Source organism: Cyrtonyx montezumae, unplaced genomic scaffold (assembly GCF_038088225.1).
Source record: "Cyrtonyx montezumae isolate F1298 unplaced genomic scaffold, pur_monq_1.0 scaffold_3, whole genome shotgun sequence".
Lineage (NCBI taxonomy): Eukaryota > Metazoa > Chordata > Aves > Galliformes > Odontophoridae > Cyrtonyx > Cyrtonyx montezumae.
This window is the reverse complement of record NW_027072034.1, coordinates 102,420,534-102,447,299: the sequence shown is the minus strand read 5'-3', so window position 1 is coordinate 102,447,299 and position 26,766 is coordinate 102,420,534. Positions and strand designations below refer to the sequence as shown.

The following is a 26,766-nucleotide window of genomic DNA, read 5'->3' as shown; positions in this document are numbered from 1 at the left end:
TTTTATCTTCTCATTTGAATAACATTAATTCCCCCATCATCCTGTTCAAACCTTTCTAGCTAATTAGTACGAGGTAAACTGTTCATAAGTACATGCAGCCTAATAAACCAAAGAACAACAGGATGATCTAATGCTCCACATTCTTATCTCTAAATTGCAGCAATAAGGATTTGAAGGTTGGACTATTCAGTGGATAAAGAATTGGTTGGATGGTCATAGCCAGAGGGTTGTTGTCAACAGCTCTATGCCCAGGTAGAGGATGGTCATGACTGCTGTCTCCCAGGGGTCTGTCTTGGGACTCGTGTTCTTCAACATCTTTATCAACAACTTCCAGTACTTGAAGGGAGCTTACAAGCAGGAGGGGGACCAGCTTCTTACATAGTTTGATGGTGATAGGACAACAGGAATGGCTTTAATCTAAAAGAAGGGAGATTAAGGCTAAATGTTAGGAAGAAAATCTTTACTCACAGGGCGGTGAGCTGCTGGAACAGGCTGCCCAGAGAGGTTGTGGATGTCCCATCCCTGGAGGCACTCAATGCCAGGTTGGATGAGACACTTAGCAGCCTGATTTAGAGGTTGAAACCCTGCCCACAGCAGGGGTTTGGAACTAGGTTATCTTCAAGGTTCCCTTCAACCTAAGTCATTGTATGAGTCTATGATTTTACAATCCTCTGTTCTCTCCTGGTCCTTGGCAAAGTGCAATATATTCATAGGATCAAGACAAAATGAATAACTTTGCTAAGGATTGAGATGTGGGTCCAAGTCCTTGTTAGTTAATGAAACTAACTACTGCAGTAGGTCTATGGTGGGCACAGCTTCTCTTGAGGGGTAGAGGGAGGACACAGATGTATCTTCAACTCATCAGGAGGTACACTTTCCCTTGCCTGAGGGCTACCATGTTCACCAATGGCAGGGAGAGACCTAAAATCCAAGCTTCTCCAGAATTATCAAATATCCTGAGTTGGAAGGGAACCACAAGGATCATTGAATCCAGCTCCTGGAACTCCAGCAGCTCAGTGATGTGCCCACTGCCTTCTGGTGATGAACCTTTCCCTAGCACCCATGAGGGCTTAATGTCCTTTTTGTACTGTGGCTCTCCAAACCACGCCCAGTGTGGGAGATGAGGCCGCACAGCACAGAGCAGAGCGGGACAACTCCTTCCTTCACCTGGTGGCAGTGTGCCGAGAAAGAAGACTGCAATTCTCCTCCTCAATAAAGAGCTATGAGCAGGGCACAAGACAAGGAGGTTGAAGAGATCCTTAAAATGAGAAAATATGCATATTACTTCATGCAAGACAAAGGTAGGAATGCAAGAACTTGTGAGGGACACCATGGCTTCTCCTTCCTCTCCCAGGTGCAGGAGGCTGTAGTCCTGCCAGACCATGAGCCACCTTTGGTTGCGTGAGGATCTAAGGTAAGAGACTCGAGAACAACACATTTCTCTTTGAGGAAAAACATTTACCAGAAGGGCTAGAGAAGGCACTTGCTTGGACAATACAAGTGTGGACACAAACTTTCTGGCTGATGAGGGCTAGATGACAGCACCCAGCAAATAACTTAAAAACTCAATTATCATTTATTTTACCTTTTTTTTTTTCCCCCAGTAGAAATATTCACTTGTTGTGTACTTTTTTTTTTTTCACTTTGCCATTGCTGGAAAAAAGGAAGAAAGACTGGAAAGGTGGGGAGAGAGGCAGAAGAACAGGAAAAATGAGGAGGAAAGAAATGAAGAATAAAAAGAAAAAGAAAATTCAAGATATTTTGTCTTTTATTTTATTTAAAAAAAAAAAGAAAGAAAGAAAAAAAAGCTTTTCCTGATTTTCCTTGCTGGAGAAGGTTGGCAGGGGGAATGAATTTTTAATAAAAAACAAAGCAATCATCCCCCCAAAAAAATTAAAAAAAAAAAAAGCTGATAATTAGGTGCTTTACAGATGTCTTTCTTCTATATACGGCATTTTTCCTCTGATCAGGTGGAGCAGCAGAGAATGGCTATTTGGTAACTTCCCTTGGATTTCAGCTTCAAATGCATTTTGTTTTGACATCAACAACTATATGAAAACAAAATCTCTCCTTCCTTTCCATATCACCCCGTCTGATGGTACAGATGCACCATGGTGGCTTTTCTTCAGATAGATACCCAACTCCAACCACAGTGCGGGCTGATAAAGACCTGCCAGATGCTTAGTATGCGTGCAGCACAGCCTGAGATGTTTGTGTAAGATTAACAAACCATTAGAGTTGAACTCTGCATGCAGGAGGGTTTATAGCAGCAAATGATCATTGGTGGTATTTTCCCCTTCTACCCCAGCTGGGTGTCCTTGGGTCACAAGATCACAAGGATATTTCCTTTAAGCTTCCTGCAATTTTGTCAGTCTTATCCAAAGCATCTGGATGAATTTCCTCATCCTGGAAATTCTGTCCTTTCAATGATGACATCAATTCCTCCTCCAGTTTGTTAAAATATGCTGCTTCCTGACAGGGCTGGGACGCTGCTATCAGATTATACATAAGCAACAGATAAACCAGTCCATATAGTATTTATTTGCAGTTACATGGCTCTGTACCTGCATTCAAAACTGCAAGGTGATTTGTTTCTGTCTAGGATTACTGCAGTGTTTCCAGACTACTTCAGGAAAAGGAATGGCCACACCTCCACCACTTCTCCGGCAGTAAGGTGCTATCTCACATCTTAAAGGCATGGCAACAGGAGCCAAGGGACTGAACATCCTACCAAGGCTCACACAAGAAGCCCCTGTTAACTGAATCTGGATGGCATGACACAGTCCTGCTACTGAACTTGTATTGGTGAAAGTGAATTTCCTCCTCAAAACCAGTGCTAACATTCTGATGGTGGTTGCCACCAAAACCAGTTTCCCATTGCACAGCCCTCTTTTGGGGCTGATGGAGAGCAAGTGCTCATGGACACCTGAGGCTGGTGGCTTACCTAGCTGACCAGGCTGAGCCACCATTGCATTGCCATGTGCCTTGGCCTTGCAGTTAGGGACCTGTTGTAGAAGGCATCTCACCCCACCAGAATGTGAGCAGTACTATTAGCCAGGAGGGGAAAAATACCAAAATGTTTACCATGGGGTAGGGCTGCAAGAGTTTGGATTTTGAGCTCTTGCCAAAACCACTGCAGCAACACAGCATTTAGCTCTTTAATAAATAAAATAAAATAAATGGCGCCTTCTGTGGTGCTGCAGTTCCTCATAGTGAAGAAGAACAAGGCTTGCCAGCTGTCTCTACCTTCTTCAGTGAATCATCTCTGATTAAATGAAAATATCCCAGAGAGGTACGAATTCTGATGTTTGACTTTCAGCGTTCATTTCACTGACAATTTTTAGATTTTAAAGGAAAGGAAATTAAATAGGGAAAAAATCCCCCTATGCTAATGCACCAGTTAAACTCACAGAAGAGTGCAAAAGATAAGGTTCCCATAGCAATTGGAAAAGGTACTGCACTGCACAGATGAGACCTGATTTCCCCACTTTCTTTCAGCGCTGGCAGTTTATCTCCACACAGCATGGGGATGAGCAATTACTTGGAAGGAGGAACAAGGGAAAGGAGCCTGTGGCACCTGCGATTCTCTTTAATGGTAATTCTCCTGCGTGCTGTGATATGGCACTATTGCAAGGCAGACCCAAAGCCAGTGTGTGTTCCCTGGACCGTGGTAAATGGTCTGGGGAGATACTGCTGCTGGCTTTTGTGAAATCTCAATAGGCATTCAGATAGGTTTTCTCACTGAGTGTTCAGGCCACACGTGTGACTTAACAGCCTCTGCAAGACAGAGCTGTGTGGCTCCAAATGTCACATCCCTATGACATCCCTCCCAGCCATCGCACTGTGATTGCGACCACCCTGGCAACAGGAAATGTTTAATTTGACACAGTCTGCTGCCAATGAAGTCATCTTAGCTATTAATTATCCCTTTATCTCTTCTGAACTTATGATTATTGTGCCCGATTGTCATGTCCCCTGAGCTGTTACTGGCAGCAGAGCCGAAACAGCACAATCCTTCTCCCACCCCTGCCCCAAAGCTACTCTGCAGCACAGAAACAGGCCCATCAACTCCTTCATTAATTCCTCCATAAAATGCCCCAGCAGTGCAGTTAAATCTGTGGGCGTGCAGTCCCCGGGGTCCCATTTATCTTTGCTGTGCTGCAGCTCATCTTTAACCAAACTGCTCTGGGACTTTGCCTTCACTCTGTGATTTCTCTGCGAGAATCACAAAAGATTCAGCTGTTTCACTCTCAGATACATGTTCACTGCCAGTGTGGGTCTGACTGGGATCACATCTCCAGGATAGTTAGCCCTCACCCCCCTTCCACCTTGCTGTAAGATCCAGCATCAATAACTATGCTCGCACCCAGTGCCCTGTCACTCTTCCTGTTCAGTGACAGCTGAAGCCATCACTCCTAACACTGCAGCCTCCTTTCATCATTGCCTGTGATATCCTCTCCCTTGGATGCAGGTGACCTAGCAATATACTTCTCTTTGTCATCCTCATGCTTCTTATGTACTTCTGAACCAACTTGCTTATTTCCCGTGCTAACACCCCATCGTTTGTGTCTTTGTGTCCCTAACTTTGTTCCTGCACACCTTTATTCTCTGCTCTCTCTCACCACTGTGGTTTCCTTTCCTCCTCCCAACACAACTGATGTTTTTTGTTTGGTTGGTTGCTTTTTTTTTTTGAGTGTGTGTGGGGCAGAGGGGTTAGCTCTTTTTTTTTGGCACTATACTTCATTTGCAATTTTTTTCCCTCTCCATCAGTGTCTGTTCTGAGGACCTCTCTGACAGCTGGCTGGAGTGAGGGGTGTCCCATGCGAAGGAGAGAAGGGAAGAATCCAGGAAAAGAAACCACTTCAGGAAGGAGAGAGCAGATCAACCCAGAGCACGCAGGCAATATCGCCAGTGCCTTAGAAATGGGTTTCCCTCTCTGTGATGCTGAGCACCTCCTGGACAGGAGGGGACTTCTCCTTGTGCTTCAGTTCAGACAGAGCCACCACGTGCTTCCTGGGCTGGGGCAGATCCTCCGCTGGGGAAATCAGCTGTGTGAGCCGCTGTGGAGAGGAAGTCTTTGTTAATTAAGCTGATAAACAAACCGGCACCCAATAGTGATCTGCAACCGTTGCTGGGGGCAAAGGCATCTGTAGAGCTGATGCTCTCAGCTCCATGCTCCTCTTTTGCTGGACAGCCCTAGAAGAGCAGGAAGGAGGGCAGGCTCACTTCAGCTGCTACCAGAGGCAATTACGCAATCCCTGGGCTTAGATCTGTGCTGTGGACTGACAACCTAACATACACAGGTCCCCACAGACATACTTCCGGGCAGAAAGATGCTAGAGTTTCACCCCACAGACACTTTCTGTGGTCATAGAAATCAACAGGGTAAAGCCCAGTTTCTCTTATCCTTATGCCAAATAGCAGTGCTTCCTGTTAGGTCGGATGGGGACTGTGCAGCCTCCCGTATGTCCTGACTGTCGGGAAGTGCTGGGCACCTTCTGTCCTGGAGGGAAGCAGGCTGGCAGGTGACACCTCCCTAGGTGATGTTCCCTGTCCTTCACCAGAGTGACAGAGGGCCAGGGGGCCCCTACCCACAGCCCCTCTCTGGTGTGCCGTGTCCCAGCTCGGTCACAGCTGCTTGTTCTTTCATGAGCTCTTCGAGCCATGGCATGCTCCTCCCTTACACAGCATACCACAGCAGGGCAGACAACTCATCCATGACTCGTTTGATTAATTTCAGTGCTTCTGCTCACTGTGAAATGCCTGCCAGGATGCAGGATTTCACTCATTTATTCAAAAGCATTTGCCCCATGATTTGTGAAACCAGCCTTGGCCTGAAGCTTCTCTGTGAGCAACTCACTGCAGGTTTTCAGTGCTTGGGACTTGAACTGTCTTAATCAGACACATTAAGCAACAACATTTGTGTTTCTTGATCAGTCAAGTGGAGCAAGAGGAATAGGTTTGTTGCTGCAACTGATCATAATTGCCAATTAAGAGCTCGCTTTCAGTGAGCGGCTTGCAATATTCAGTTAAAAGGCACTGTACCTGGAAGCAGCTGCATCAGGAAATTAATTCATTACATTTATGGGGCGTGACTGGAAAAATGGAACAGGTATATTTTGAGAAAACTTGTTTACAAAACAGAAGAAAATATTCCAGGAGATTTCATGCAGTTGGCTTTGATTCTCCCCTGAATCAGCCCAGGCTTAGCAGATGGCTCCTTCTCACATGCCACAAGCACTGGTTTGGAATTTTCTCCATAATAATGTAACTGAGATGTCCTTGGAAATTACAGATAATATCACCTAAACCAGGGCAAATAGAAAACCCTACAGTTTGAAATTGGCTGAAGCAATTCCTTGAATGTGCTGTAAAAGAAGCATGAGCAGCACTTACAGCAGCATTCTAGTCCTAGGACTCAAAGAACTTTGCAGCAAGTGAGGCATTTTGCCTGTTCAGCAGGCAGGACATTTAGACAGTTGCTTCACAGACATCCCTGAGTCCTCATACAGGCAGGTGAAGCCTCTGAGCTGTCAGGAGTCAGATGCAGTATCAGCCACCCAGACCATCTTCAAAGTGGCCACTGGATAGGAAAGGTGCAGGGCCACTAAGAGGTCTGGAGCACAGGATAGGGCTAGGAGAGACTGGATTCCAGATCTGAACTTGGAGCAAACCATATAACAGCAACTTGCCACGAGATCCACTTGTAGTGCCTTGTATTGGAAGGGATACATTTCCAAACTGAAATAGTTATGGAACTTGAAAGGTTGAGGTGCCTTTCCTTAAATCTGTGTTCAATAGTGAAGAGAAATCACAGTTTATCTTCCACTAAGCCATTTTATCAAGCGGTGCAGAAGCCAGCTCCCTCCCTACCTTGTCATTTCTTCATGGCTACTGATAGCAATCAGTATCTTGGCCAAAGACAGCCAAAAAGGAGATATTTAATAGAACTGTATTCCTCCTTCACCTCTCTGCCTACATGGCTTATGCCCTTCTTACTCTTTCACTGAAGTTTCATCACCACTGTCCCCATCTGGGCATTTCACTTGAAATTCTTCTGAGCCTGAGACTGGCATTAGCCAGCTCTGTCACAGCATCCTATACAGTTGTCAGAGAATGAGGCCAAGGGGCCTACAGTTAGAAGAGTTCGGGTTTGGCCATGGTAGACCTTTGAAAGAGGAAATACAGACCTATAGAGTCATGTTCAGTTTCTTCAAAGAAAAAAACACGATCATCACTCAGGACTAAAAGGGGAGGAGGGGTAAGGGAATTAAAAAAAAAAAAAAAAGGAGAACAGATCTTGTTTCTTGTACCTGGTTTGCACTGGCACAAGTCAATAAAGGAAGAGAAGGAAAAGATGGTGTTATGCTATCTTTAGTAACATTGCCAGCACCTCAAATCAGTAAGCATGTGGCCTCAGATAGCACATAAGAGGACACAGGTCCTGTGTCATCCAGCGTCATCATTAGATATGTTCTGTCTATATCTGTCTATGCATTGCACCATGAGTGGTGGCACTGTGTCTCATGGAAAACCCTGGAGAGCTGATAATCAAACTGAAAACTGTGCTGAGACTCTCCAACCCGCCCCACATGTTGTCAGCAATAGCTGTAGGGCATTCTGGGGAAAAGACACACTTCTCCTTGCCTTCTCAGAGGAAAAACGCGCAGTGTGTATCTTCCCTGAGACCCTTCCCGTGAGCTGTCATGGGGAAGCAGCAGCAATTCATCAGTGGCCACGATCTCAGTACCTGCTTCAGGGATCCCTTGGTCTTCAGGAGGATGAAGATGATGTAGAGAGGAATGCAGACCATGGAGGAGAGTGCCATCAGCCAGCCCAACATGTAGCCCCAGGGTGGGTACACATAAGAATTGTTGTATTTCAAGGGTGCATACTTGATTAGGGAGAACAAGAAGACAGCCTAGGGAACACAGAACACAAACACAGCCAGAGAAGAGGGAGTCAGGCAGTCCAGACCTGCACGTGCCAGCTAGGTGTCAATGAATGTGCTGTTTTGCATTGAGCCAGCATGGCCATTGCTCACTGCAGCAAGCCAGAGCTTGATGCATACTGACTGCATGCAAGGTTTTCACAGCCAGGTCCAGGCTTCTCTGTAGGCTCCCTGTGGGTTCAACCTAAGCAAAATTGGCAGCAGATTTGAGGGTCCAGGAACACAGAGACAGAAATCTAGTCAAAATGATGTCAGAAACCATTGCTGTCCTTCTCAGAAGACTTCCAGAAGTACCAGGCACAGATTCATCCATCTTGGGGACCTCTAGCCACAGAGCACTCAAGTAGTTTGAGTTGAATCAGGCTTATTTTGAAAATTTCCCCAATATTCAACTCCTTGTGGACTCCAAGGAGAGAGGAACAGAATTCTTTTGTAAACTACAGCTCTATATCCTATCAGTGTTTCCACTGATGTCAGAGGAAACAGCTCACAATATCAGATGTAGGAGCAGAATTTGGCACAGAAAACTAGCAAATGTCAGTGGAATAAGACTGGACATGAACTTGAAAGAAGCAGGAACTTACCTGGAGGGTGAATACCCAAAAAGAACAGTACCCACACAAAATAATGAAGGTGGAGGGTATATTTTTGGATTGCTTATCCAGATGGCATAAAGACAACCAGTAAATAAGGAAAAGCTCACCTAGAACTCCACAGGGGAGGGATCTCTTGTTGGAGATCCTTCCCCAGTGGTGGTCAGCCCTTCAATGGGGTCTGAGAGAGGTGGAGTCAGACTCCATCCAGATCACACAAATTCATTGCCTTCACCTGTGCTCCTGCAGCTGACTCAGTGCTCACCTCAGGTGATCAATCAGTGGTTCAGGCCGTGATTCAACAGTTCCCATACACTGCCTGTTGAAATATTTTTGTTGTTATCATCTTTTTGTTTGTTTGTTTTTAACAGTTGTCTGAGAAGTTTTCAGAGGTTTAATAATACAGAAAGCAAATGGCCTTAGAAAGATATTTCTGAGCCATGAGAGGTCACAGGAACAGGGGCTGAAGCAAGTTTTTCAGAACAGTCTAACACTCACCAGTCTTCCATTCAAAAGTAATTTGACGAAGCCTTTTCAGACTTTTAGGATACATTCTCCTTTGCCTTGACAGTAAACAAGTGGTTTTTCAGGCTTAATTAATTTTCCACGCAAAAGATAAAGCTTTACAAAGGAAACAAGTTGCCATCTCAGCTATGGAAAAACTGCTTCTCCACAGGAGCTTGATAAAATGACAGCAGCACCTTGACGACAAATCAGCTTTTTCCTACAGAGAATGTGGGGACCCAGAATAATATGGTATGTTGTCATATTTGCACACACTTACCAAGCACAGACCCGGGGTGAACACCAGCCAGCATATCTTCATCAAGGGCCATGGCCGATAACCAATCATGTCCTCAATGTTGTCGTAGAAGCGGTTGGCACCTTGGCCACCAGCCAGCACAGAGACAAAGTCAAAGGTGAGGAGGTGAGATCATTGCTGTTTCCTTCACTACTCACATCATATCTCATTTGTCATTATCCTCAGTGTTTCCTCCTAGCAAAAAGCATGGCTACCCTAATAACATGACAGGCTTTCCTGGTATCCAGAATACTCATCTGTGGCTAAATACAGATGGAGGCTTTTAATTTCAGCCATTACTTACCAGAAAGCTTGACATAAAATAAATAACCTGTCCCTCAGACAGCAACAGTTGTAAGTCAGAGAATGCAGCCCCTGGCATGAGGGGTATTTGGTTTACAGGTCAACAAGGGAAAGCTTTTGCAGGTGGAGCATGTGGGAATGTGCGAGCCCAGAGTGATGCAAGAAACAAAGAGAATGGGGAACACCAAAAAAAAACCCCTCTCTTTGTTACCAGATCAACACACCAAAGAGTTTTTGTCAAGAATCTGCACTGAACTGGGCATTTCACCTGTCATGAAGAGCCTGCTTTCCACAGAATATTTTCTTTTCGGCATAAAACCAAAAGACCTGGCAATCCAAACTCTGTTGGAAAACACATCTTCCATCTGCAAGTACTGCTGTTCTGTTCAATGAAAGTTAATCTGTGGATGTCTGATCTCTTCCTTCTCTCATTGTTCAACTAAGGTGCATGACTGGCCTATTGAGTTGAAGTCTAACTTCTGCACACATAACACAACATCGTGGAAAGATCTGACCCTGTGTTCAAGAAATATTCAGAGTGCTCAGGTTAATTACAGGGTTTAAAAATAAGTCAGCTTCTCTGACATTGCCCACGGTAGCCTGCACCCACCTGACCCCCATGATGCACCAGAGTGGGATGTACTTCCAAAGAGCATCTAAAAATCATTCCACCAATCAGACTCTACGCATTGAATGTTCTCAAATCAAGCATAAACTTGAAATGTGTGCAATGATATCCAGAGGAGGAGGCAATATAATGCAGATGGAAATCAGCAGAGTTTCTAGTAAGCTCTAGGATGTCTTCGAGGAATAAGAACCTCATGTTGGCAATAAAGGAGACATAAAATGAAGGAGAATCAAAACGTCACTCATAAGAATGCACTAAGATTTTCCTAAATACAAGAGATACTAAGTCAGACTTCCTCAGGTTAAACAGGGCAATAATGTGATAGACAAAGAGCTGGATGTAACCTGCCCAGAGAAAGGGTTACTGCGTTTATCTTACTGTTTTATCATAGTGCTTAGCTGATAAAGGACAGCTTCTGCCTATAGGGTTCTTCATCTCATTGCAAACTCATCTCCAAGGTTCCTACCTGTCAATGAGCCGAGACCTTGCTTCCTTGCATCCTGACTGGCCGGGCAAAACTTATCCTAGAGGATTTGCCGCCCTACCAAGTGCTTAAGGTTTCATGTGTTTTGTTGTATGTTTTTCTGTCTTAGAACTAAGTCCCAGGATCTTATTTCCTTTATGAGAATTCTACAAAAGCACATAATGTGTGTTTTCCTTTTCTGTAATTCTTTGTGTTATTTCCTCTATCCCATGACTAATGTTTGCAGAAAAGCTCCCCTAAAACCAGATTTTGAAGCATTTAGGAAAGAGGATGGGGAGGAGCACGTTCTTTTAATACCTCATGGTTCCCAACTTCAGTTGGCAAGTTAACAAGTAGCCTCCAGCAAAAACAAGCTGCAGCATATCAAGGGACAGCCAGCCTTGTGTGGGAGCCCAGCCTACATCAGAAAACAGAACCCTAAAACTTCCAACCTGCAAATCTCATGAGGCTTCAGATAACATTTCTGAAAATATATTGGGAACGAAGGGGAGATGATATAAAAATATGTTCTGCTACAAAGCCAAAATCTTCCATGGGCTAGAAATAAAAAGGAGAATGTGATAAATGATATGACTGCAGAATAGCGCAGTCTCTTACACAGTACAGTGTTTCCACAGAAACACACCATGATGTCAGATATACGATGGATAAATTAATTCACTCTGACGGCTGAAGTCAGTTGCACTGCAAATTTTGAAATGAAGGATCTAGGGAGAGATGTAGTGATTAAAGAAACACAAAGATGCCAGGACAAAAGAAAGACACAACACACACCTGTTCTCTATGAAGGAAACAACACAAACCTCACACTGTTAGTTACAGCATGGCTTCCACCTGTCCTCATCCCTATTCTCAGCACTATTCCCATCAGGTCCCGTGTTTCCAGGACCGCTGTGGCAAACAGTAGGGTGACATGGTGAAACACAATGGATGCTGACACAAACAGTGAGGGATGACATGAATGGGAGCTTTTACCTGTTCTGCATTTCACGGGATATGGAAAAGTAATCAAGCTAAAGAAGCCCCCAGTTCAATCACTCAGCATTGGCTTTTTGTGCAGTTTAGAAGCTGGAGGATGTGTGCAGACCCCCCTTCCTTCCCAAAATATTAGGATTGAATAGATTTCCTGCAGGGAATCCCATATATCTCTCCAAAGAGACTCGTTGGAAAGAACAAGGAGGTTTGCTGCTATACCCAGTATCTCAAGACAAGGGAGTTCCTACACAGGATGAGGACAATTGTCCACATGTGCCAGTATCATATATTTTGAAAGTATATATTTTCAAATATGTTACATCCTTTCCTGAAAAATCATTTTATTTTATTACATAAATTCATGGGAATAAATTTCATATAAATCCAACTGGAGATTAGCTTATGTCCTTACATCTTGTCCTTATGGAGCCCTTCTCATTCTAAGTAGCTTATAACAACTGCAAGTAATAACCAAACTGAAAAGGATGAAGATTTTTCCTTCCACACCCAGAAACAGTGAGTTTCACAGATGAACTAAATAGTCCAGGAAATATTTCTCAATATGTCCTGGTTTCAGCTGAGATAGAGTTAATTTTCTTCCCAGTGGTTGGTATAGTGCTGAGTTTTGGATTCTGAATGAGAATAATAATAACACACTGATGTTCTAGTTGTTGCTGAGAAGTGCTGCACAGAGCTAAGGATATTTCTGCTTCTGGTGCTGCCCTGCCAGTGAGGGAACAGAGGAGGCAGAAGGAGCTGGACAGAACCAGGACAGCTGACCCAGACTGGACAAAGGGATACCCTGTACCATGCAGTGTTATGCTGAACAACAAAATGGAGAGGAATTGGCCAGGAGGACAGCTGGTGCTCAGGAAATGTGCTGGGGATCAGACAGTGGGTGGTGAACAATTGCTCTGTGTATCACTTGCTTTGTGTATAATTATTATTATTTATTTTTTCCCATTTTTCTGTCTGATTAAGCTGCCTTTATCTCAACCTACAAGTTCTACCTTCTTCTGTTTCTGTCCTGCATCCCCTGGGTGAAGGGAGAGGGCAATCAAACAGCTGCAACGCGCTGAGTTATCTGCTGGTTTAAACCACAACACAGTACAGCCTGTTTGAACTGATAGTGTGGAGCCTATGACAAAACCCTCCCTTTAAAATCTTTTCTCCTAGGCTGCATTTATTTGCATTCATCTCAACTGTGTTTCATCCACAGGATGTCAGCACACGATGACCTTGGTGCCACGCCACTGCTCTGAGCTTGTGCCTGCTGCTCTCTTGCTGTCCCAAACCTGCAGTGCCCACACCTGTGCCAAACCCATGCAAAATGCTGTCAGCAGATTTGCTGGAGCACTGCAGGAACTGTGGACCATTTGAGTACCAGGTGCTTTTAAAGAGCCTTTGTGATCCATAAATAACCATACGAGGTTGCCTGAAGCAGGTGCATCCAAGAGGATAAAGCAAAGCCAGCTAGTGCAGCCTGATGGGCAGGATCCAGCCAGGAGGAGCCCGCTGCTGCTGCTGGTGGTAGACATGCTGCATGTGAGCAAGAGAGGAAGATTTATACTAGCTCAACAAAGATTCACCCTGCAGCCACCCACAGGTGCCTGCTGGCATCAGCTTGCTTTAGCTTTGTGAACAGTTCTAATGGTTTCAGCCCCAGCTCTCATGCAGTGATGGAGGCGCACACTTTCTGCTGCAACAGCCTATCCTAATGTGCATGCTGTGACCACCTGAAAAACTAGAAAACATCACTCCCATACCGTGCTCCTGTGGCATCGTGCTGCAACCCCAGTGCACAAGAAGAGTACCCACTTACATGAGGGCCGTGTCACCAAAAATGGAAGGGACACAGGTAGGGGAAGAAACCAAACCACCTCTGTCCTTCCCTGCAGCAAACAGGGCTGGCAGGTGGGATGTCATGAGGTCTTTGTGCAGGCAGAGAGCAGTACATGAGGAAAGCCTTAGATCTGAGCAAGAGCATCTGCCTGTCAGCAGAGGAAAGCTGCCAAGTGGTGGGCGGCTGGCGTATGTGCTGGGAGAGGGGAAACTCAGAGCGTGTATTTGTGTTAGCAAAAATGCTGTAATTCTTCACAGTGTAAGCAAGTGGCTTGGTCCTGCCAATTCTGAGGCTGGGAAAATAGCAGTGGTTGGCACTAGGCACTTCTTTTCCATTAAGATGGCCTCTCTCAGCCTACTGACTGCGTTTCAGCCCAGAATCAAACCCATGGAATGGCTACTTGCCATGAGGAGCAGGGCAGAAAGAGGGAAGAGTTGACAAACTGTGATGTAAATTTAATATAGCTCAGGGTGGTGATACTGAAGCTGCGTCACGCATGGATGAAAATCTCCTTCTCCTTAGAAATCTCATGGGGAATGTGCAGAAGTTGACTGAATTCAAGTCTGGCCAAAGTCTGGCACTGCAAGCTCTCAGATGAGCTTCCCCCACAGGACCTCTCTCTAGAATAAATCTTTCCACAGACATGCATTTCGTGCATCCCTGGAAGGTTAAGCACAAGCAGCAGGACCTCCTCCCATTTCAGTAAGAGAGAAGTCCTTCCAGACTAGAAATTGTTTCAATTTGTTTGAGTGTTTAAAGAACCTGAGAAAACCTTTATCAGCAACTGCACTACAACTATGGAAAGCTCTATAAAACTGCACGTACCAAAGAAAGCAAATGGGGCTGACTATTCACCCATCTCTTCTGAACTGAGATCTGTGGGGCACAAAACGGAACTGGCAGGTAGCAGGTTCAAAACAAGCAAAATTGTGATTCCTCATACTACAATGGACCAAGCTGTGGAACTCCTTGTTGTGGGGTTTTTGGATTATAAATGCTTATATGAGCTTACTAGGAAAAAATACAGAAGACAAATAAACAGAAGATTTTACTTTGGGCCCTGGAGGTCCTTGAGTTACAAGCTTTTAGAAGCTGGAAGAATATTCCCAGAAAATATCATTGCTAACTTATCCCCTATACTCCTCCCTAAACATCCACTGCTAGCCATCAAAAAAAAAAAAAAAATAAGATGTGAATGATGCTCACGCCTGCAGTATTCCTTAGGTTGAGAAGGGCACACTGCCTGGTGCAGCAAGGATCCACCAGGTGCAGTTTTTGGGGATGCTGTCAGTTTGGTCTAATCTGACATATATTTCACTTTGTGCTATCCTTGCAGATGCTGGACTGAATCAAGAAACGTGAATGTGGCACTGAGGGATGTGGTCAGTGAGCATGGTGGTGATGGGCTGATGGTTGGATTAGATGAACTTAGAGGTCTTTTCCAACCTTAGTGATTCTGTGATTCTGTTATGCCAAGGCCAGGAAGCTGCTGCTCCATAACACACAAAACTAACCCTTTCACCTGGAAACCACCAGCTTCAATATGTACCTCAGTGAGGTGAACTGAATGAAGCCTGTTGTCTCAGGCACTGCTCAGCAGGGCAGAGACCTTCCATGGGATACCACAGGACACTGCTTACTGCACACCAACAAGTAGGTGTTTTCCTTCTGGTAATTCACTGAGCTCAGCCTAATCCCTCATCCTGCATGGTTTGGTTACAGTCCTCACTGAGAGCCAAGGCAGTCCCACACATTTCTTCCAGAACTGCCATCACAGCCCATGAAAGACATAAAGCATGCATTATCACAGAAATGACACACAGCAAGTTTGCATCCCAGCACTTTGTGTGAAATGAACTGGCAGGATTAAACCAAAGGCACAGGGTACAAATTGAAATAGAGTCTGAAAACAGGAGTCACTCTTCTGTAGCTGGTTTTCTAACCCATTGGAGGAGTGGAAAGAGCAGCAAGTAAGACAAGATGAGAAAGCTTCAGAGATGGAAAAGACATTTCTACTCTAAATGTGGAGCAGTTAAGAAATGTTGTGAGGAAACACACTGGAAACCAGGCAAGAAAGAGGGTAATTACAGCATTTCTTTGCTTTCTAACGGAGTGGTGGACCTTTTCCATCCCCCTCCACTTTTGCACCCCCAGCCCTTGCCTTCAGAGGAAGCAGCAGCACAGATTTTTGTCCTCTACTTACCGTAAACCCATCCTACACAGATGACTTCAAAAATGGCCAGGAAGAGCAGGCACGTGCCACTGGCAGCATAGTAATCAAAGAGCTGGAAGATGTACATCCCACCCTGCAACAGAGGTAGAGAAGAGGGAGTTATGGCAGGTTTCAATGTCCACAGGAGCACACTGGTATTGGTTTGGGTTTCTTAATCACCTAGCAAGTTTCCAGTATTACTTCAAAACACTATGACAGTGAAAATCTCTGCACCTGAAAAACTAGGATCCTGATGATCAGGATATTCACATGATACCTTATTTTGGCTGCATCCATTTTTACATATTTCTCAAGGTCCATACCCCTCAACGGCAGGCACGTTGTTTCCTGCTGCCCCTACCTCAGGGTTGAGCCCTGACTACTTGCCATCAGCCAGCTCTACAACTCAATTGTTCCTCATATTTTCATGTGTTTTTGCAAAGAGAAAGCCACGCCAACAGAAGTCAAGCAGAAGTTTTCCAAGGTTGCTGAAGGTCTTTGGCCACTGACAGAGTAGTGGAATCTTTTCATCCTGACACTTAAGGTGATGTCCTGCAACGATGAGTGTAAGTGCCTCCACTGAAGGGCATACCAAATCCATGAATCCTGAGTTCGGTTTCCCACAGTCAAAGCTGTCTTGATCACATGCATAGCATCGCATCAACACATTGCATCCAGAGATGACAGGCTCCCCCCTTGGCTCAGGCAAGGTGATGCTGCACTCATTACCCCATCCTTCCCTCCTGCTACCCTTCATCTCATGCAAAGCAGCCAGCAAATGATCATTGCCCTTAGAACAGCTTCTGTATATGCAGCTCAGCTTGTTTGAGCAAGGTGGTATTTGCATAAGGCAGCATTATCGAGCTGCAGGGCCATCTCTGTGGCTTCATAGCAGGTGCAGGAGCATCACACTGTCAGCAATGCTGGCTGAGAGACACCAGATAATGTATTGGAAATGAAGGATAAGCAAAAGCATCAAAGCCTGCTGCCTTTAAGTGCTTCTCCAGAGCAGTCACACAGGGTTTCTGGTGCTTGGCTGTAGCCCAGCTCCACCTCTCTTACCTCAGTGACCAGTAGTAAGCCCAGCAGGTAGCACATCACTGCAATGGCCAGGATCAGCAGCTCCCGACGTCCTTTCTTTCGAAACACTCCCGGGAACATGTCAATAAGAGCTGTCACCATGCTTTCCACACAGACAAACTGCAGGAGAATACAGGTCACAAAGCGCAACACCTCCCCTTCCCCAAGAACAAGCTCACTGCCCTTTTTTCCTCAAGACTAGGAGATTTTTTCCAAGACAGCTAGGCCAGCAAGAAGCAGAACAATCAACAAGGTGAGGCAAGAGGGGACCTTGATTGAGGGAAAAATGAGAAACTGAGGTCCAAAGGATTAGGTGATGCAAAGTAAAGCCTCAATAGAGTGACCTGCCCAGCAGCCAGGCCATGACACACTCTCTCCCACAGTTTCACACTGCTCTGCTGGGCTTTCCTCCTGAAATACTGGAGGGTATGAAGTGGACGCAAAAGCATTCCTCCTTGCAGTTACAGATATGCTGGGACACCCTCAGACACATGTGAGGATAAGACTGCCAAACAGAGATGCCACCACACATACCCACTGGCCTCTCTGCAGCCCTGGCTGTGAGTACCCATGGTGTGAAAGAGCTGTGAACGGCGTGGAGAACGTATTTGAGGGACCAGAAAAACGTATAACAATCTAGTCCTTTCCCACAGGCATGAGGAGGTGCTCAGAGTGGCAACAGGGAGTTGGACTAGGAGGGTTAGTTTGCTGTACCTGGCTGTCCAGTCCCAAGAAGATCAGCATGAGGAAGAAGAGGCAAGACCAAAGCTGAGACACAGGCATCATTGTTACTGCTGTCGGGTATGCTATGAAAGCCAGGCCAGGACCTGCCAACAGACAGCAGCATGAGCACATCTGGAAGTACTGGTACTGCAAACCTCACTGCAGACACCACAGTGACAGAGGATGTAGATAACATCTTGGGCTTCACTTCAGAAAAGCCTCCCTCCCCAGCCTCCTCGGACTCAAAGTCTGCTAGAAAAACCTACCTGATTCAGCCACTTCCGCAATGGGTACCCCCTGCTCTCGAGCCATGAAGCCCAGCACAGAGAAAATGGCAAAGCCAGCAACAAAGCTGGTGGCACTGTTCAGGAAGCAGAGCATAATGCAGTCCCTGTGGGAGGAGATGAGAGAGCACACTGTTTCCCTCTGCACAGCAGGCCTGCTTCCCCAGGCAGACAGCAAGAACTGAGGTTGGGCTGGAGAGGTACCTAGAGCCATGCTGACTGTGCAAGGCACATCAGATACTAGAGGAAGGTGTCAACACATTGCTCCATTGGTGACAGATACATTCTGGGATGCTGTGGGAATGTATTAATTGCCTGGCTAGCAGCCACAGTAGCATCTCTTTGAGAAGGGCACAAGAGATGACTGATGTCTCCAGAGCACCGTTAAATTTTCCCATCTGTGCTGGAGCAACACTGGAAGGAATAACAGAGCCCCAACTCCACAGGACTCAGGAATGTGTCAGAAATGGTCTTGATGGCTTTACTGAGCTTCGTGTCAGGACATGGAGAAAACAAAGGTGTAGTTCAAGGGCAAGGAAGAGGCCAGATTGACTTGATTAATCTCCTTGATAGGATCAGAATGCCACTGGTAGTACATTACCCTGCTGACAGTGAAGAACTATAGATGGGGCCCAGCCATCTCCATCTTTGTACCATTTTCCCTACCTAGCAAGTGGCAGCAGAGCTAGACATGCAGCCCCTGCTCATTCACCCCATCAAAACAGCATGTAGTATCACCACGGTGGCTGGGCACACTCCGCATCCATTCCTCCTCCTCCAGTCCCTTCAGTTTCCAAGCTGACTCATACAGGAGAGTGCCGCTAAAACACTTCTCTGAAGCTCCTACATTGCCCTAGTCAATCTTCATCCCTATACTGAGTCCACCCCAAACTTTGAGCATGTCCTTATTCAAAATAGCATTGACCAAAAGTCTCCCTGTGTTCTTTGACTCTGATAAAATTTCTAGAAGGATGCAAGGAACCTGGGCTCCTCTTACCTGTAACAGTTGTTGGTGTATTTATTGTAGCTGCCCAGAGCTGTCAGGCACCCCTGGCATATGGCATATGAGAAGAGAATCTGTGTGCCTGCATCCATCCAGACCTGGAACAGAGAAGGTCAGTGGTCTCCAGACCTGGTGACAAAATAAATAAGTGGCTGTGCCTTGCCTGCCAAACACCCCTACGCTGGAGCTGAACAAACCATGTGGGATGGGGGGCACAATGGATGCAGAAACTGGAATACGTCTCTGGGAAACTGAACTATCAGATGAAAAGATCTCTAGAAAAATGCTCCTGCGGGGATTGTGTTTGCACATCAGAGTGACACAAGGGCACTGGCTAGTGCTGAGTGGGCTCCTTCCCCTCCACTCCATCCCCGTTCCCCAAGAAGTGTCCCTTGGTCTCCTAAAGCACTGAAGGGTGAACTCCAACACTGCTCCCATGCCCTGTCAGAAATTCAGGGTAACAGGAGGGAATACAGCCCTCTTTCTGTCTGTGCACTCCCCCTCATTCTCTTTTTCCTCTAAGCAGCAGAAAACAGCCAGGCAGCTGCAATTTGGCAGCTTGCAGACAATCCCAGCCTGGGTACTGCTGCTCAGATCCAGAGGAGTGTGTGGCACGGGTACACACACACACCCACACTTTGCACTCTCTGAAATGAATAACAGGATTCCTCTCTCCTGCTATGCTGCAGGAAGGAGGGACCACATAGGCTTTGTTTAGGCTTTAAAAGATTGGGAGGTTTTCAGTGAATAAGCTGTGGCCACAAATAAAACACACTCAGCCCCCCATGCCCCCCCAGTCATTTATTTTGATATTAAAATGCCATTTATGTTCGGCTGGCTCTTGTATTCAGCACACCACCGATTTTGTATTGACAACACATAATTGCATCTGAAAGCCATTTGGGGGAAGACAGTGTGTTTGGCAGCTGGTTTGGGAGCAGTTGGGGCTGCAGCCATCTGGGAAGATGCGGGAGGTAAGCTAAGGCTGTGGGCTAAGCATATTGCTTGGCTGCCTCCACAAAAAGATTTAGCAGCAGAATAATTAGCAGCAATGTCATTTAAATGTCCTCCTTGGGGCTGGGGAGCTGCATTAGTACTTCAGAGGGATGGCACACGCAGTCTGCATGCATTGCTGAGCCCACCTGGGAGAGAAAGTAACCTGCTGAGACAAAGAGGTGTTGGGGTCTTTGGAACAGGAGTGCTGCCCACCTGGACTGGGGAAGAGACCTGACTGCATGCTGGGGCATGCACTGTTGGCATGTGGTTGGTCCCAGACAAAGTACTAAGTGGGCCTGAAGAAATGGAAAATGGTAGACTGCTCCCCCTCCCCAACCTTTTCTTAATTATTTGTATTTAAGACCCAGCAAAACCACCTGCTGAGTGCTGAATATTTCATGCACTCCTCTGATTTTGCTGAGCCCATGAGTAGCAATGACCTAATATGCCCATATGCTGCAGATGCAAGCAGAGAATCCACATTACATGGGGCCCAGGCCCTACTCACTCTTTAAGGACGTCCCCCCAGTCTGAAGGCCTGCCTTCAGAGCAGGCAGCCAGAACCTCTACTGCCCCACTCACCTGTGGGTCAGCCAGCCTGGAGACATCTGGCTTCAGGTAGAAGACAATCCCCTCAGCAGCACCTGGCAGTGTGACTCCTCTCACCAGCAGGATGACCAGCATGACATATGGGAAAGTGGCAGTGAAGTACACGACCTGCAAAGAAACCAGACAGGGTTGATTGGGGGTGCAGGCATTACTTTGTCCCATTTCAAGCCCCTACCTGGCAAATGTTCCTGGACCCTGTCTCTGGCCATGACCACTGCTGCTAAAGTGGATGTGGGATGGGGAAGGGATTAATCAAGGTTACATATCAGCAGTGATTTTCTTAATCTACTCTCTGTTCCTCACCCAAGGCTGTGCCACTGGTTGCTCTTGCTATTTTCTCTTTCCAGTCATCATCATTTCCCTGCTCTCAAGCTGTTCTCTTCATCTTTCTAGAGCTGCAAAAGAAACCGACGTCTCTTCCTGTCACTGAGTTTTAATGAGGAGTTATTAAAATTGTCCCATTCCCAGCAAGGGGTTTCCAAATTAAACAGCAACTTTTTCTGCCCAGTTTGAGACACTGCATTTCCAGGGGTGCTTGTGTGGCTCCCTCATCTCTCCAATGCCTCTGTGCTCATGGGTAAAAAATGGAGACAACAGGAGCCCCAAAGTCCGCCAAGAAAACATATATCATTGCTTCTGCAAAGCCTTCTTTTCTCATCTCTCTGTGTGCTAGGTAAACAAATATTACAGTAGAATTAATCATCCCTAATCTACTGCCCAATATAACTTTTTGTTGTTGCTGTTTGCAAAATATCCACAAGCAATCTGCAACTTCTTAACATTTATTCACTACTACAACTCATCCAAGTAAAAGTAAAGCTTGTTTACTGTATGGATTCAAAGTGAGGGGGTCAAAAATGAAGTTGTTGCTGCCTAGTGATAATTGGTCATATCAGTCACAGTACATGGCACTTCTGCTGCTCCCTGACTGAAGGAGAATAGAGCATTTTTGGCACAAGCATGAAAATCTACTTTCAGAAATCACTTCTGTGGAACATCTGTACAGAGCAACTGATTGCATCAGGAAAGGAAAGATTGAAAGTGTGCAAGAGTGGGCAAAATGAACAAAAGAAAAAGGCTTTCAATGAAAATGGGTCTTTTGGGGGTTATTTGAAATTATTTTTCTGAGGTTAACATTGTTTCTTTAAGTTTAGATTCCTTAAATGACAGAAGCATAGGCACAAGAGTCCGGCAGAGTTATGTCTGACTGGTGCAGCCCTTCGGTCAAACACAGCATTCGTTTACTCTGCAATGGGTAAACAAAACTATGCACATACCCAGAGTTTCAGGGACCTCCCTACTGCCTGTCCCAATGCATAGTCAGGGTTGAAAAAGAAAGGAGCTGAGTTTCATGGCAGTGTTCCTGTAAATCTCAGTGTGACAGCCTGCAGAGCGGGCACTGGCTTGTCTGGCTTGTGAAGTGGGACAAAAAACCCCACTCTGTGTTACCCACCTTGTCCATACACTTGACTAGGAAAAAGTAGGTCCTATATTTTAAACCTTGCAATGGAAAAATCTTCCATGGTCCCAGGATAGCCATGACAGCTACTGCCTGCATTCTCACTTTCTGGGTTGACTTTGCCAAACCCAACTTCTTGTGAATTTCTTCAAGGGAACTTCTTCAGCCTTCTCTTGCAAGGCAAGCTCCCTGCACCTGAGCAGCACTGGGCAAAGGAAAGGGTTGGTGGGAAAAGAGCTGAGAGCTGATGGGAACCTGCAACAACTCAATTGCACTTCCATGCATATTGAACAGCTGTTCAGACCCAGGCTCACAAGATCAGAACGAAAACTCTTGTGAAGGTGGCACTGCATTATCAAACCAGCTTACATGGAGCATCAGAGATTGACAATGTAAAATCCCCTCTCCTGACAGATGTGGAATCTTGGTCTACCCCCTTGAGAAGTGGTGAATGACAGGTCAGCACCAGCAAGAGTATAGCAGAATGCACAAAGTGACATGCTGAGCCCAAGACCACAGAGCCAGAGAGAGTATCAAAGGAAGCCCAAAGGAAAGCACAAAGACATCTCTCCCACTCCAAGTATTTTGCAGGATAAAGAAGCAGGAGAAATTAGTGAACTATTCACTGAGGTAGTTGCAGGCAGAAGCTTCTCTATTTTGCTTAAGTGTTTAATTATTTCCAGGGATAGAAAGCTCAGTACTGAAGAGGATCTAGCTAAAAACATAAACAAGTCACAACAGGACAACACATTGATGTGTGGATCGTTCCCATGGGCACTTGTGGAGTATCATCAGCCGTTGTTGGTGCCTGCAGGGACAAACTTGACCTATGATTGCCATCAATTCCCAGCTCTTCCACTGTTTTTCCCTCCCCATCTGCCTGATTTTTTGTTCTTCCTCTTATGGGTCAAATGCAAGTAATATAAATCAGTATGAACCCACCAGATTTTAGGTTTGACTTTGGTGCTGTGTGTTTCCAGCCTCTACTTCATGAAAAGGTAAAAGAGATTGGGAAAGAAACGTAAGATGGGTACAAGGAGGATTATGGATGAGGAGGACAATCTCTGTTCCTACTTTTCCCGTGGACTTGACACCCTTCCAGATGCAGAAGTAGCAGATGATCCATGCCAGCAGGAGACACAGAGCCAGCTCCCAGCGCACAGTGCCCAGTTTGTGAATACCTTCTGTGAGTCCCAGGACTCTCTTCCTGCCGGTATCCAGGGACAGGGAGAAAAGCATTAACATCTCAGACCCCATTAATCCAAACACAACTTTGTCGTTTTAACCCATGAAATGATTAAGTAGATCAATCTGGGCTCCCAGATGAGTGAATCACTCCAGCATTGCCAAATGCTCGCTTCTCTGTCATTCCTGTGGATGCTGCTCCACTGTGCCCTGCAGCTAGTCCAAGCCCTCCCACCCTACTGAAGTTTGCCCATCAGACCCACACACCATGAAATCACCACCTGCCCCTCATTGCTCCATCACTCTGGCAGCTGCTGGGCTGCCACATTTCCATTCAAAGCAAGCTACCTATGTCATCATCAACCCATGGTCACTTCTCTTCTTCACCTCCTCATACACTACAGGCACCCTACACGTAAGTTTAAGTGGTCTTTCTGTTTCTCACATCCTTTATTCAGTTTCATTCCCTGGACACTCACTGTCACCAAGATGGACCACAGGAGAGCTCAGCCTTGCAGCTCATGGAGTCCCAACAGCTCAGCCCCACACTTAAGATTCCTGTGCACTCCTTCCTCCAAATCAGCTCTCTTGTTGTTCCCTTTGCATTACAGCTTGTTCAGGATGTTCAGGAACCCTGAACAATTATTTCTGAGAGGCTGCTGCCCTTGCTAATCCATAGATATAAAGAACAGGGCAGGAAAGAGACTCTGGCAACATGCAGACTTCTGCATCCATGGGCATATCTCCTCATATTCTTTGTGCTCTTTGGTTGTTGCAAGGGACATTCTCACCCCTCTCAGGAGGGCTTTAAGAGCTACAGAATAAAAAATTACTGCCAAGGCTATTCCTCTGGCATCACTCTTTGTTTTGAGGTCTTCTCCAGTTGAGGAAACAGCATGGTTCCTGCAGCCATTTCAATCTCCATGGGCTGCAGTGAGAAGTAAGATGCTGGCCTGGTGCAGGACTCCTCTTTCAGAGGTGATTCAATGCCTCCAAATCCATGGCCAAACCTCCCTGAGTGCCTCTCTGGTGTTCCTCAGGTGTCTGCCTCAGATATCTCCCCCTAATAGGTGTTCCTCACCTGTTTGCCTCAGATGTCTCCCCTCCATGTACAAAGACAGGGAAGACAGATAGACCTCTTCCTTTGGCAAGATGTGTTTAGAAGTGAAATGGCAGCTTTTCCCCTTCCTATTTCACTATAGAGCACTGATCAGCCTGCCCTGGCCACTTCTTACAGGAAGTCCTTATCTTCTTTTTGTTTTCCTTTTCACCCTGACATCTCAGTGCCAGAACATGTGCATATGTGCTTTTTGAGCTCCCTGGGCAGGCATGCTACTGCAGGCAGCCTTTAGGATGCATGTAGTTCTCCTGGAATCTGTAATGATCTCCTTGGCAGCTCCGTGTACTGTGTTCCCTATGTCTGACACAACCCTGATTCTGATATGTGGCACCTCACTTGGCCTTATGGAATCCCCTTCCAATCCAGCATATTTCCTGGGTGAGAGAGGAGCCTGAAAGGAAGGAAGGTGATCACATACTCCCAAAACTCAACCACTGGGGAGGTGGCATTCGCAGGCACAGTCCTGTTGTCCCAGTCGGAGATATTCAGAAAGTCCACACAGAGATCTACCAAAAGAAAAGGAAGTCAATGAGCCAGAGAAATTTGCCAAGGCTCCTCCATGAGAGATGCTCCTTCTCCACTGTACCCTAACCTTCATGCTGACTGTACAAGGACTCTTCACCCAGTGCTATAGAACATCTCACTAAACTCTTGTATCTCATTAAAGCATCTCATTAAAGCTTGGTTCTCTCTGGCTATGAATTCCAGTCCTGCAGTAGGCAGAGGGCTTGGAGAAGGAGAGAGGGGGAGGGCAATTTCCTGCCATATGGAAAGCACATGACTGCAAAATGTAAATTACTGTGGGGTAGCCACTGTAGGTAGCAAAAACCAAAAAAGATACAAAACCAAAAAATATACAAAATCTCATTCTCCTTCCACACCACACATCATTAGCTAACCACACGTACATATGTATGCTCTCAAACCCTGCATTTGCCTTCATGTTCCACAATGCCACCCCCAACTCTGTCACATAGTGTAAAATTGCTAAAAATGGAGAAGATGCCATGCATCCAAAAAAATGCACCTCATCATGCATTTGGCAAGCAAAAGACAGCCCACAGGAAACAGAGGAATCCCAGCTCCGGCTGGGAAGCTTCAGCACCTGAAGAGAACATCTGTGGTTTTCCTAACAAAAAACAAACACCCCCCCAAAAAAGAAAAAAAAACAAAAAAACGTCAGGGAAGCTGAAGGAATGAGATTCACTCTTTACAAAGATGCTTACCTCTGCTGGGATGTAAAAGCAGAGGAAGCTCTGAGTAAATAGCCCATAGAGTGGAGAAATTTAACACATCAAAGAAATGAATCACCAAGGCAAAGGAAAAAAAAGGGGGCTTTAGCTGCTGCCGAAGCCCTTTCGAGGTTGGCTTTGAACTGAAAGCAACTTGAACTGTTGAACAACCTGTTCAGTGTAGTAAAAAAAAGCCTATCAAGTCTCATAAGATCTATGAAAGTTACCTCATATCCAACTCCACTTTCCAGGGACAGCCCAAGTGCCTTAAATAAAACCAAAGCCATGTCTTTACTGCACAGCATGATTTTGTGAACTGTGGACACAAGGAAATGAGATCCCTGGCCGAGAAAGTGAGACTACATCAGAAGAAGAGTGCTTTAAGAGTTTTGTGTTCCTGGTTCCTGCACTGGGAAACTCATACTGGTAAATCCTCCAATGCAGGTTTGGGCTGATTAAGCCAAAAGTTGAGCATGCAAAAGAGAACAGCTGAGTGTCTGACAGCTACGCTGGAAGCTGTGAAGGAGCCAAGTAGCAATTGTAAGATAAATCATTTCACCAGAGCTAATGAAACGTTCTTGCTTTGTGAGCTGGGCTCTAGATTGGCTTGAAAACATTTCTCAATCCATATATTCCACTTGCCAGAAAACGTGGACTGTTCAGTGAAATCTCAATAATGAAAATATCTCCATGCAAAATTAGTCTTACTGTCCCCTACTGCTAAGCATAAAGCCAGACTACTCAGTCTTCCTGGCCATTTGTCTATGGTGAATGAAGACTGCTCCTTTCACAGGGATCCCTGGCCACAGAGCACTTCATGGGAGCAATCCCTCTGGACACTACTCTGTGAAACCTACAGTACTACTACAAAATAATGTCAGAAACCAAGACATTCATTTACAGTAAAAATATTTTTGGATAGGTACCCAATAATTTCTGGGAACTGGGAAAAGGGAAAAGGAATCTATGAATCTGTGATTCTATGACTGCATGAATCTGTTTGAAAAGTGAGTTTCCATCTCTTACCTTTCCTCCCACCAGAAGCCAGCCAGAGGAAGGCATACCTGAGTTCCAAGGGTTATTGCAGCTGGCCCATGGTAGCACGGTGGTGAATGAGCTGAACAGGTAGAAGAGTGCCCAGGACAGTATAATGATGTAGTAGATGTTTAGATAGATCTCAATGACTTGTGAGGAATATCCAATTCCTGTGAAGGAAAACAAAGCCTCTGAGAAGGCTGTCAACCAGATACCAAATGTTGAAATTAGCCCCCCAGAAAAGATATA

At 45.7% G+C, this 26,766-nt stretch overlaps 1 protein-coding gene across 1 annotated transcript in view; it reads right to left on the bottom strand.

Annotated features, from left to right (window-relative positions):
• Window positions 1-4,738: 4,738 nt before the first annotated feature.
• Window positions 4,739-26,766, bottom strand: part of LOC136052479 (sodium- and chloride-dependent betaine transporter-like) — a 34,007-nt gene continuing 11,979 nt past the window's right edge. Inside the window, exons 4-15 of the mRNA XM_065742654.1 lie at window positions 26,547-26,687; window positions 24,669-24,756; window positions 23,020-23,152; window positions 20,460-20,594; window positions 18,876-18,979; window positions 17,861-17,985; window positions 17,586-17,698; window positions 16,854-16,991; window positions 15,783-15,885; window positions 9,329-9,429; window positions 7,751-7,921; window positions 4,739-5,060 (exon numbers count right to left, since the gene is read on the bottom strand). Of these exons, the coding sequence (XP_065598726.1) occupies window positions 4,917-5,060; window positions 7,751-7,921; window positions 9,329-9,429; window positions 15,783-15,885; window positions 16,854-16,991; window positions 17,586-17,698; window positions 17,861-17,985; window positions 18,876-18,979; window positions 20,460-20,594; window positions 23,020-23,152; window positions 24,669-24,756; window positions 26,547-26,687 (1,496 nt within the window). The 3' untranslated portion in view covers window positions 4,739-4,916. The remainder of the gene's footprint in view (window positions 5,061-7,750; window positions 7,922-9,328; window positions 9,430-15,782; window positions 15,886-16,853; window positions 16,992-17,585; window positions 17,699-17,860; window positions 17,986-18,875; window positions 18,980-20,459; window positions 20,595-23,019; window positions 23,153-24,668; window positions 24,757-26,546; window positions 26,688-26,766) is intronic.